The sequence below is a fragment of the Rhinolophus sinicus genome, linkage group LG12 (genome assembly GCF_036562045.2).
Source record: "Rhinolophus sinicus isolate RSC01 linkage group LG12, ASM3656204v1, whole genome shotgun sequence".
Classification (NCBI taxonomy): Eukaryota; Metazoa; Chordata; class Mammalia; order Chiroptera; family Rhinolophidae; genus Rhinolophus; species Rhinolophus sinicus.
In genome coordinates, this window is record NC_133761.1 from 1,953,759 (window position 1) to 1,966,119 (window position 12,361).

Here is a 12,361-nt window from a genome sequence, read left to right on the forward strand (position 1 = left end):
TCCACATGGAAGGAAGACTCCGAACACTCCCAGTGTAAGAGGACCGTATTGTCACTCTCAGATCAGCAAAGGACACGTGTCTGCAATTTCTGAGATGCCATCATTTTGTCACGATGACAACAGACCAGATTAACTGCAAAGGGCAAGATGATCGTGAGTGCTCTGTGAGCTGAGCCGCTGCCTACGTGTGGGACAGTCACTCTGGAGCGGGGCTTACGTGAGGTGCCTGCCCCATTTTCTGACCCCTCTGGGCTTCCCGTGGCTCTGGCCTCCGCGCGGCCACGTGCACGAGCGGCCACCCTCACCCCTCAGAGTAGAAAACCGCCTGGTGCTCATTCACTCCACGTTGTGCCGTCGGCCCTTTCAGTTCAGGGCTGACCTCGAACACAAGTCTGAACCTATCAGATTGTTCAAAAGCCAGCAGCAACAAACAAGGAAAAGCTGTGTGTACCTGGCGTGTACAGCAAGACGTCGACGGCTTGAGGGAAAGTCTCTCCCGCTGAAGGGTTGATTTTGTGCTTCAGTGTCTCCGCCGTTGTCTTGGGGACAGCCATGGGCACTGAAATGCAAACACTGCGTTTTAGTTTATTAGACTCGACAAAACCGATGTCATCCCACAGCCTCAGACACTCTGCTTCCTTTAAAGCGTCATCGTTTGGGAGACGAAGCTCTGAACGCAGATATGAAAGTAAAACCATGCACATCCAAGGGGCCTTTCTCCCGCCATCATCATCTGTCATCTGTCGTGTGAATCACTGGCCAGAGGTGAGCACTTATCAGGTGACTTCACTTTTCTTTGAACCCACCTCTCTCCTGACTAGTAAACTCCACAACCTGAGCTCCGTCTGCACGCAACTGTTACACAGTATATGGTAAAGGGATGATCTGAAATGTTTCTCGGTGACTTAATATGCCCACGACAAAACCACCAGCACTGACCAAGCCCGAGCAGAACTTGTGAGCCCTCATATGGCTGCCAGGGGCCGTCCTGGGCACTGTAGGACATTTAGCAGCATCCCTGCCTCACCCTGTAGATGCCAGTAACACCCCCACACACACATATGTGCGCACACACACACACACACGGCCACAACTATCTCCAGGCATTGCAAACGCCAGGCATGGGGTGCAAAACTTCAGAAAATTTTATTTTCTGAATTTCTATCACAAGCTACTAACTAACGTAAGCCCAGGGGCACCGTGCCTCGTTCAACTTCACACACAGGATAAGAGTTCTCGATTTGTAACAAGGGATCAGGGACAGCTCAGATGGCTCCCCTTCTGCCGTGGAACGAGGCGGACAACAGGTAAGAGCTGTCGTTTCCTGGATGCCGCCATGGAGACCAGATGCTGTTACAGGACAGAGAAGGCGCTTCTATAGACTTGACGGAGAAGGCTTGAGTGTGGCGGGATCTAAACAGCTGAAGCGCAGTGTTTGATTTTATTCCTAAGAAGAGACACGCAGTCCACCTCTGGTTCTAGGACGCTGCTGACGAGGCCCCCACGCCAGTCCAGCAGGTCTCGTGACAACTGGAGCACCCTGCCTGCTCCCAGGAGAGGGGGATTCTGGGGCCAGGAAGTAAGACATGGCAAAGAGCGAAATGCACCAAGAGGAACAAACGCACCAAGAGGAACAAACGCATGCCGGGTGTGTGTCCTCATCTGGACATTAGAAAGCAGAGCTGTCCAGCTACACACCAGACAAATGAACACATGTCCACACAGAGACTCATTCACGCATGTTCCCAACAGCGAGACAGTGCAAGCCGCCCACAGGCTCATCAACCGCTCTGCCCCCTCCCACAATGGGGTACGTTCAGCCGTGAAAGCAGCCAAGTGCTCATTACACACGGGAACTCGGGAGCAGGTTCAAAAGGACAAACGTTGCGTGGAAAGGTACAGAACAATGTGTGATAGTCGAAGTCGAGACATAAGAAAGAAAAAAAAAGGAGAAATTGTGGATCTCCTGGATAATTGTCACCCCGGTAAAAATCAAGACGCATTCAAGAACCACATGCGACGTCAGACACGCTTATCTTACTTTCGTTCTTCATCTTATCGAAATACGATAATTTGGAGGCAGCGTAAATGGCGCCGGGCGACTGCAGGGTGCTCACGACGGCGTCCATCAGCAAGACGTGTGTCAGCGCCTGCTGGATGTACTGAGGGTCCTGCAGGGGGACAGGACAGGACACTGCTCGAGTCCATGGACGGTGCTTTGCAAGCTGGCTGCTTTTCCCAAAGCAACACGGAGAGCTTTCAATTTGGATGTGATGTCATGTAGACATTGTTCTCTAGTGAAGACAAACATCGATCGAGAGCTCATACCGGGGTCAGCAAACCTTTTCTGTAAAGGACCAGGTAGTAAATGTCCAGGCTAGTGGGCCACACACTCACGTCGCCGCCACTCAGCCCCACCCTGTAGAGCGGAAGCAGCCAGGGACACATGGGCGCCTGTGACACTGCTTAGAAGTGGTCTGTCAGCCACAGGCTTTAGCGTGACTGCTGGTTTCTGCCACATAACCCTGTGGGCACGAAATGCAATGGCCAGTCCAAATGTCACAGCATATTGGAATCTTGGAAAGGACCAGGTCCCCTTCCCTCTCCAAACACACGCCTGCGCAGTGTTTGTGGCCTGAGCCCCCGTGACGGGAACTTCCCGTCCCAAATGCCGGCTCTCCTGTCACTGGTCATGGTCTTTCTCATTTGCCACGGCGGACTTGGCCTTCACCTGCATCCCTGATAACCCGCGGGCACCTGACAGACTGTTCCCTGTTCGTACACTGCCCATTTCGTTGTGGGTTTGCCCGTCTCCTCTGCCATTTAGACAGTACACATGTCTTCCGTCCATGTCCTCCGTCTTTCAGCTCTGTCCAGGGCACCCTCTGTGACCATGAAGTCTTAATTTGGTGTAATCAAAGCCATCGGTCTGGCCCAAAGTAAAGGGAGGCACAAAGGTCCCTGGCACATAGCCTAACCCTGGGGGAGGGGTCCAGCGTACCCCCTGCCTAAACCCTAATCCTGGCTGGTGTGGCCAGAGCACCCATCTCAGACCTGCCCGCGTCCAGGCCCCTCCCTCTGCTCTGATGTCCAGCGCGGGGGAAATGAAGGCAGTGGCTGCCCCCATGGGCTACACCGCCCGGCCAGCCCCTGTGCTCACCACACGTCCCCAAGCCCACAATGCCTTCTACTGGGTCACGCAGACCATGGCACCTGTAGTGCCTTCTATCGAGATGTCTAATTCAACTTGTCTGCTGAGTCCCCTGAGGCTTAATGGCTGCACGTTACTCTAGGGACGTGGGCATGATGAGACAGCCTGGAGTTAGAACGGCACCCCCCTCACCCCCACCCGTCCCCGTCCCCGTCCCCGTCCCCCCCGCACCTTGTGCACGTCAGCCAGCTTCTTTCCAGCCCACATCTCCTTCACCATCAGGTGCCACAGGTCACACTCCGTTTTGAGGTTGGCTTCGAAGACTTCTTTCTTGGACACCATTTTAATTTTTAAAGTAGGTACTCTGAGAAACAGAATCGCTGCTGTGGTACTTCTGACTTCCTGTGGATGCAGAGAAAGAAGAGGAAGGTAAGTACAGGGACAGCCTCAGAGGCACTGGGACCAAAGGCGGCGATGGCAGATGGGAAATGAAGGCGCGGCGGCCGTCTGAGACCCCTGCTGTCCCCCACGCGCTCGGGACCTGCTGGGCGCTCGGCTGCTGTCCTGACGGGAAGGCGGAGCCCCTGGGGCCTGGCCAGAGCTGGGCTGGTGGGGGGTGGGAGGGGCGGCCCCAGCAGGACAGAGAATGCCCTGCAGTGACCCTGGTCGGGGGGAAGGGGGTGCCAAGAGAGGAGCCTCCCTGTGACCCTGTTCTCAGAAATGTGTAAAATCCAGTCGGGTCACAGGCACGTCTGAGGGCTCAGTGTCGCCTTGATAGATCGTCAGTGTGGTCTGTTGGCAGCTCATCAACACCCACACACGTGGGCTCGTCCAGTGTTTGAACCTGGTTCATTCTTTCACCTGAAACATTTCTTTCCTTGGAATTCTAGGAGGAACTTTGGCAAAGCCGGTGTGGGGGAAACTGAGGGAGCGCTGGGGTCACCACGGGGTGACAGTTTTACTGCCTGTCCTGTCTCCCAAGAGGAAACATGCCTCTTATAAGTGTGGAAACTATCAGGCCTCAGACGAGTCCCAATGTCAGCTCAGAGTCCCTCCTCGGGGAAGACGACAGGAAGCACAAGCAGCATGAGCACAGCTGTGATGGGGCGGCTGTGTCCCCACCTCTATGTTCCTGAAGGTGGAGATCTCCACGTAGCCTGGCGTGCCTTCGGTCAAGAGTAACAGGCGCTTCTGGGTCATGGCCAGCTTGCCCACACCGCGGCTTGTCTTGACCGACCTGGACAGCTTGTAAACACACTCGTTTCTATCCAGGTGCTCCATCACCGCCGCAGGCAGACTGACCTCTTGGGCCTCTGCTTCTATCTTCTTCCAGCAGGTGTAGAGATCTTTGAATGTTTCTGGGTCAATCAGTTTCTGGTGCCCTGAGTTTTATTTAAAAAAAGAGATTTGTTACAGCCACCTCCAAAGCGTCTACAATACATTGCTTAGAGAAGTAGCGCATTACCCGAACGAGGCAGCAGGTGGCGCCAGTGCTCCAGTCCACCCCACGGAAGACACCGGGCGGGAGTTCTGCCCGCCCTTCCCAGACAGCCCACGACCCCAGGCTGGGACACTGGACCGAGACCCACCTAAATGCCCTCTGCAGCCCGTGACCCAGGGATGGGGATCGATGTGTGCCCTAAGCCAGATAGTCACAGTAACTCTTAGGAAACTTGGAGGGTAGGGGGAGAACACTGACACAGGACACTCTTCTTATGGTTGCAAAGACCCATGTCACCACTAGAACTTGTGGCAGCCACCTTGGGGCCATGAGGGGAGCTAGTCCTCGAGTGAAACTAACAGAAGAGACCAGAGCCTTGGTGACAGTCCGTGCTGCTGGATCAAGCCTTGTCTGAAGCTAGACTATCTCATTATTGGGTTATGTGAGTAAATGGATTACTTGTATTATTTGTAACCAAGATGATCTTAATTGATGCAGGAACCTTTCCAATGTCCAATATTCATGAGCTCTGGAGTCAGACCCACGTTGAAGCCCAGCTTCCCACTGTTTAGCAGCAGGTGAGGTGAGCTTTGACAGGGACCTGCTTCCTTTCCTATAAAATGGAGAGGGGACAACCCCCCCCCCCACAGACCTGCACACAACCACCAAGACGTCTGGCCGTTGCAACCCCGTGCCTGCTCCTGCCTTGGCTCACTGCCGCCTGCATTCCTCCTGTCTCTCCCACTCTGTGCCCTGTCACACAGCAGGCACCCCTCGTCCTGCACAGGAGGCAGCTTCTAAAAGGCCTTCAGAGCCGCGGCCAGAATGACCTTTCTGAGATGGCAGGAGGGGCTGTTCTCGTGTTCAAACGCTAGGACTCCTCATCTACGCCAGGCCCCACGGGTTCCTCCAGGATCAGGCCCCCCCCCTCCACACCCCATGTTCCGGTCACACAAGCACTTGCCTCTGTACGTGCTGGTGTGGAGTGCTTGGACCAGCAAACTCCTACCCATCCTTCAAGACCCAGAGAAAACATGTCATGTGCAGCCTTCCCTGACCATCAGTCATCCTGGCCTGGCACTTCCCTGAGGGCAGCCCTGCCTGTACCACCACCTGCTGTGCTCCACACCCTGCACACGTCTGTGTAGTTCTCCCAACAGCAGGTTCCTTCCCCAATCAGGAAACTGAGGCATGAAGAGAAAGGCCCTTGCCGGCAGGCGGGTAAGTGCAGAGCTGGGCCCCGAGGCCAGGCCGACTCCCTCCCTGCTCTGTGTTTGTGGGTCGGCCTCCCCGTCCCCACCCAGGCTGCACGGTCACACCCCTGCTCTGGTTCCATTTCAGTGTCTGGGGTGACAGTTATCTGGGGATTGGATGCCGTAGCCACAACTGTCATGGCAGCCATCTCTGGGACAGCCAGCGACAGTGCTGTGACAGACAGGTCAGGAGAGGAGGTGAGGTGTTCAATACTAAGAATGACTGACACTGTCGGAATTGAGAACCGAAAGCCAGACCTCATTGTCCCACAAGGTGCAGGTGCTGGGCAGTTTAGGAGAGTGTCCACCAGGTGGCGCTCACCTGACCCCAGCGGTTTACAGGCACTAGACTTAACTAGTTGTATAAATTTCAGTCACTGGATCCAAACAGAAGAGAAACACACAAATGCCACACCCTGCTGGGTCCCCCCGAGGCCACAGACGGAAACTAAACGGAAGCCATGTGGTAAGCAGGGGGCGGACGTCACCAGCCCGCCTAGTAGCAAAGGACGACCGTCCCAGGGTGCACAGGAGCTCCAATCCTCACGTAAAAATGGGCAAAGATGACACAAAGGCAGCTCAGAGGAAAGAAACCAGACTGGCTCCCAGCTCCCAGCAGGTATTCCCTTAGAACCACAGTGAGATGTCATCTCACACTTGTCACTCGCTGGCAACACCACGCGCTCCCCAGGAGCAGGAGACACGCAGCTCACAGGTGCTGCTACCAGCCGGGGAGCGAGGCAACAGGTACCCGCTCCCAGGACAGGTACCCGCTCCCAGGACAGGTACCCGCTCCCAGGACAGGTACCCGCTCCCAGGACAGGTACCCGCTCCCAGGACAGGTACCCACTCCCCAAGCTGGAGAAAGCAACCCACACGCACTCCTGGGATCAGGTACAGCCTTCTCCCCGTGTCGGTGTTTGAAAAGGCAAAGTCGCTGGCCACCGCCTGACAGTGAAGAGAGAACTATCACTACCCTCACCCACAGCCACACTACGATCTTCGCGGATACATCGTGAAAACAGCGTTGAGTAAGTAGCAAGTGCAGACGGGTACGCATGGTATGACCATCCACGTGTACTGAAAAACACAAACCTGTGTCCTGTTGGATAGACACATCCATTTGTAGTGAATGCGTACGCAGACCGTCCAAAGGAAAGCCTGGAGTTGGGGACCGTGCTCCCTTTGGGAGGGAGGGGTGGAAAGGGTGCTAAACCAGACAAGTGCAGTAAAAGTGGGAAACGCAGCGCTGGGGAGATGGGGGGCCTGGCATCTGTTGCGCTGTCCCTGTGACCTTCAAGTATTCCAGCTGAAGCCACAGTTCCGAGGCGTGAGAAAGGGACCATCACACAGTGAGTAGACTCCATGGGACAGGATCGAACCTGCAGGGGCTTCCTGGTCCCCCATCAAACTTACTGAGACTCTTCCCACCCCTCAAAGAGCTCAGGTCAATGACCAGCCAAGCGGCATTGGTCCGAAACGGCGGCGACAGGACTATCTCTGTCCTGTCACGGAAGGCGCAGCCACCGCTCCTGTTCCTCTAAGTGCCCGGGAAGCTGGCAAAGCCCTTGCACCACAGGGTCGCCTCACTGAGCTGTCAGCTGACGTGTCCCCACCATCCCAGCATCCGTCCTCGTACCTACAGTCAGGGCCTCAAACAAGCGGCTTATGATGCTGGCGTCCTTGACGATGCCGGACTCCTGGACCCTCTGCACGAAATCGTCCAGCTGCATGTGCTTCGTCGGCAGCTCGAAGTTCTTCACATGGTCATCGGCCTTGGGGGCCTCCCCGGGCTGGTCCAGGAACTCGCTGATGAGCCTTCTCAGCTCGGGCGTCCGCTCGGCCTGGGCGCACTCAGGCCCCGACATGGACTCCACCATCCTCTTCACCAGATCGGCAGGAAAGATCCTGAGGTCCGTCTTGTACAGACTCTGGAAGTCCAGCAGGGCGCCCAGCAGCTGCCCTTGCATCAGGTGAACAAGCCCGCGCAGGTAGAGGTACCGAGCCAGCAGCACGGAGTTGTCGGGGGCCAGGCAGTTCATAGCTTTGCTCAGCAGGTTGACACAGTCGTTGTAATACGCCTGGACACACTGAGCCACCAGGGGGAAGTGGATTTCTGGGATCTTGAACGTATACGTCGGCTGAGGGGTCACATTCAGAACTAAAGAGTTAAGGGGGAAATAAGCAGATAATTAGAAAAGACCTGAAAAATAAGCACGTGCTCCCATCCCATCCCATTGTCCAGGTCAACTGTTTCCATGCCTTGGGTGCAACGTAAAGCAAGAGCCTGTGTGCCGCTTCTGGAAAGCTCCACGTAGCCCCCAGCTGAACGACGGGCCCCTCACGTTGCTTCCATGGCACCCCGAGAATACGGAATAATTTTATTCGCTAAAACTATTAATGCTAAATGGAAACATCTGGCAGTGAGTCTTCATGGGAGGATGTAGCTGATAACCTGAACCCAGTCGTCCTTGTAAGACAGGGCTATGCCCTGTAAAGTCACTGCTTCATTTCCTTAGCAGCAGCTCTGTGAGGCGGCTGCTGTTGTCATTCCCATCTTGCAGGTGTGGACGCTGAGGCTCCCACTTGCCCCGGGTACATCGTGACAAAGTGCCAGAGCCAACCCTTCACCAGCTATGTCTCCCACCAACTCCTTCCGTGGATACCACCTAAGGGCCTCCCAGGTAGCCAGCATCCCCCTGCCCCCAGGAGCTCCAGTGGACAGGACAAGGCCAGCCCTGCAGGTGGGCAGCTCACCCCAGAAAGATGCGTGTGAGCCATGATGGCCTGAGGAGGAGGGGGGCCTGGGAGGGGCAGGTGAGGGCTCAGGGGGCAGACAGGCATGATTCCATCCCAGAGCTGCACAGAAAGCGGCACTGAGTCCAATCACCTGTCACCCGTGCCATGACATGCTTGGCTGCAGCTTACACAGACATAAGACAGGCATGCACACGTCCAGGCATGTTTTATAGCAATTTAAGTGCCAAGGAAATGCCACGTTGACATTCAGAGACGTGGCTGCTGTGTGTCACAACATTACGAGGGGCGCCGGCTGGCCCTGTGCTGGCCCTGTACCTCCCCCCGCGAGCGGCGTGGCACAGCCGCTCCATTCACTTGCGTCTCTGCTGCAGTGTCCCTTCCACACTCAGATCCCCCGTCACCATCTCTGACCTGCTGCTTTTGTGCCGTGACACTGAATACCCCCGTCTTATGTATTTATCTGTTTACCGTCTGCCTTCACCCCACGAATGTCAGCTCTGTGAGGGCTGGGGCCCTCGTTCCTTCGTACCCCCAGGATCTACAAAGGGTTTGGCACTCACCAATAGTCATTGTAGCCCATTAGACACTGATATGTGGAAACAGGTAACGTACATATGTCATATGCACACACACACGTGCATACATATGCGAAAGACAAACACCGTGCATAGCTGTTATCTTAGCAGTGAGCCAAGTGATGGCAAGTACATGTTTCCCCGAAAATAGGACCCAGCCGGACCATCAGCTCTAATGCATCTTTCGGAGCAAAAATTAATATAAGACCCGGTATTATATATTAATATAATTATTATATTAATACATTATATTATTATATTACATATTATGTAATATATTCTATTCTGTTATATTAAAACCTGGTCTTATATTAAAATAAGACCGAGTCTTATATTAATTTTTGCTCCAAAAGATGCATTAGAGCTGATGGTCTGGCGAGGTCTTGTTTTCGGGGAAACGCAGTACAGACAAGAAATAATTTTCTACAATGAACATTGTTTGCCAGATGAACATCCTAAAAATATTTCAAATGATTAAACTGCTACCAACACCCAAACAAGAGCCATCCCCTTCCACTGAGACAAGCTCTGGTTTCTCTCAGTGACTTGAAGGGTCAGAAGGACGCGCCTGGGACAGGGAGTGACGCCGTCACCTGTGCTGCCACTCTGACGGTCGGCCGGGTCCGTTTTCCGGAGCGACGCGTTCCTGGGCGGCAGCTCGGGAAAGGCTATGTCCTGCAGGTTGGGCAAGCTGACGACCATGCGCCTGCGGGCGGCGTGCTGGGACGAAGTTTTGCGTGAGGCCATCTTCTCAATTGTTGGTCTTTTTGGACTAAGAAACAGTCCATTTGTCCTGGGGTAGAAAAAGGCAACGCTTTATCGACACAATAGTGGTCGACACATAGGCCTCCACGAAGCGTCTCCAACGTCGTGGCCGGGATCCGATCTCACACAAAGTAAGAGGCAGACGGCGGGAACAGCGCGTCTGCATTGCCCAGAAGGGACCACAATGCACAGAACTAGCGTCGTCCACAGTGGGGGCGCATGTGACCGTTTCAGGAAACTCATCACAGAAGAGGTGGGAAACAGGCTTTGGAGACGGTGACGATGTCGGAAGAGAAAGAAGATGGGGAGGGAATAGCATGAACAGTCCCAGAGGAGCAAACGCAGGGACATGCTGCGGTCAGGCACGTTCAGAGCCCCTCCGCCCCCCAAACTAGAAATATGCGGAGAGGAGCCTGTGTGACCCAACTCATGGATCGCTAAATGTGAGACTTCCGATTGAATTGATTGTGTATCTGCCCAAATAACACTTCACTCCGTGAGCCTCTGGACCCCCAAAGAGTCGTGCACCCAATGTGATGACAAGAGTACCTGTCCTCTTCCGACTGCGTGTTAAGGTCCATCTGAGCAAACGCATCCATGCTCCTGTTGAGTCGGTCTTTAAGAAAAGCATGAAACATGTAGGTTTCCAAAACCTGAAAGAGAACAGCAGTGGCTTATTGGGACCTACACTCGCACGGAATTGGAGGTGGGAGCTGAGCAGCACCAGGAAAAGCCAGGACAGAACACTCAGGACCGGTCACAGAGCCGACCCACAAAGGCGGGGGACACGCAGGGGCTTGGCACAGCGCCGCTGGACCCCTGGGCACAATCATAAAATAAGTGGTGCACTAGTCTGGGCTTTCCTCCGACCCCAGTTCCAGCCCGATTTCTCCTGGCTCCTCTGTGGTGACTCTGGTCCAGCAGGCCAGTGTCAGCAATGCCTGTGGTCCTTGCCCGCTCATGGGGAGGGCCCGTCCACCGGGAGAAACAAATTTGTGGTGGGGACAGAGTCCCAGAGGGGGCAGGAGCACCAAGGCTTCACCAAGCACCGAGGGGTACATACAGCGGGAAATCCGTGTGCGTGGCTTGGTAGGAGAGCTGCTCTCGCACCCCTAAACGTGCCCCGAAAGGGTCAGAAGGCCTGCCAGAGAAAGCCCCGAAATGTTACTTTTCATAATAGACAAGAACTGAAACAACCCAAGTGCTCATTACCTGGGGACAGAAAACCAAAGGGTGCCACATCGGAACACCAGACACTGCTAGGGGAGGACGGAAGAGGCAGAGGGCACAGGCCACCAGCCTAATACGAAACATCTATGGTGACAGCAGCCCCGAGGGGGCCAGGTGGCGGAGACTGGAGGGCACGAGGGTGATTTGGGATGATAGATCCAGACTGGGGAGCTGGTTACCCAGCTGGGCAGCACATTTGTCAAACTTCATCACACTCGACACTTAAAATGGGCACGTTTTGTTCTACGTAAACTATACTCTAAAAAGCCCATTAAAAATAAGAGATGGCCAATGGATCCAAAGGAACCAAGCTAAAATAAACCTTTCAAAACGCTACCACACTTAGTAAAATAAGAACAGATGTTGAAAACACTCATTTTGGAAAGTTTTAAATATGTAAAACGGTAAAGAATGAACACACACGTGCACCAGCCCCACAGCCCTACCTGTTTATAGAACTGCTGGTCCCCTGCAGCTCGTGTTTTGAGAAACTCTTCACTGTTAAATACTCTGTGTTCATAATTCAAGTGATTCTTCACTTCCCTGACAAAGAGAAAGAGCCTAAGTGTTGAAATATTTCTAAATACACACAAAAATATTGCTATTAGAAGCAAAAGAATGGCGACCAGATAGACACACTTTGAAAAGCCCCGTTCTTTAGAGAGACTATTCTGACCCCCGAAGGACACAGTGTGGGTGTATTTTGTGGTCCAGCTGTTTCGTTACTTCAAGCACAGCTTTTCCCTCCAACTGGAATGACACGCCAGAAGGCAGTGTCACCGTTGTCTTCAAGACCCTCATTCCTTACACAAATGAAGATGCAACAATTGTTCATACAAATAAGACTGAGTTCAGGGGTGTTGACCCGGGAAGGGCAGCCGGACGCTGAGTGTTCACCCAGGTCGGCCGCCAGTGTGACCCCCACAAGCCACCTCACCTCTTCGCACCATTTCCTCATCTATAAATCTGTGGGGACTTGAGCACACGATCTCCCAGATCTGAAGTCTACAAATAGAATCAGTAATCTTACAGTTGATATTCAGTACGCAGCATGGCCAATGTCTCTTTCCATTGTGAAGGACAAAGTTATTTTGAGGGGAAGTAAAGTTTTATAATCTGTGATCATATTTTCTGCTTTTTATGAACTCATCAAGTTATAAAGTATTTAAAAAAAACACCCCAACCT

At 53.7% G+C, this 12,361-nt stretch overlaps 1 protein-coding gene across 3 annotated transcripts in view; it reads right to left on the reverse strand.

Annotated features, from left to right (window-relative positions):
• The window catches only part of DENND3 (DENN domain containing 3), a 46,521-nt gene that overhangs the window by 12,078 nt on the left and 22,082 nt on the right, over positions 1-12,361 (reverse strand). For all 3 annotated transcript variants that reach the window (XM_019724659.2, XM_019724651.2, XM_019724645.2), the window contains exons 10-17: positions 11,622-11,718; positions 10,495-10,598; positions 9,774-9,973; positions 7,485-8,006; positions 4,274-4,533; positions 3,383-3,553; positions 2,042-2,171; positions 452-559 (exon numbers count right to left, since the gene is read on the reverse strand). In XM_019724659.2, coding sequence (XP_019580218.2) covers positions 452-559; positions 2,042-2,171; positions 3,383-3,553; positions 4,274-4,533; positions 7,485-8,006; positions 9,774-9,973; positions 10,495-10,598; positions 11,622-11,718 — 1,592 coding nt within the window. The remainder of the gene's footprint in view (positions 1-451; positions 560-2,041; positions 2,172-3,382; positions 3,554-4,273; positions 4,534-7,484; positions 8,007-9,773; positions 9,974-10,494; positions 10,599-11,621; positions 11,719-12,361) is intronic.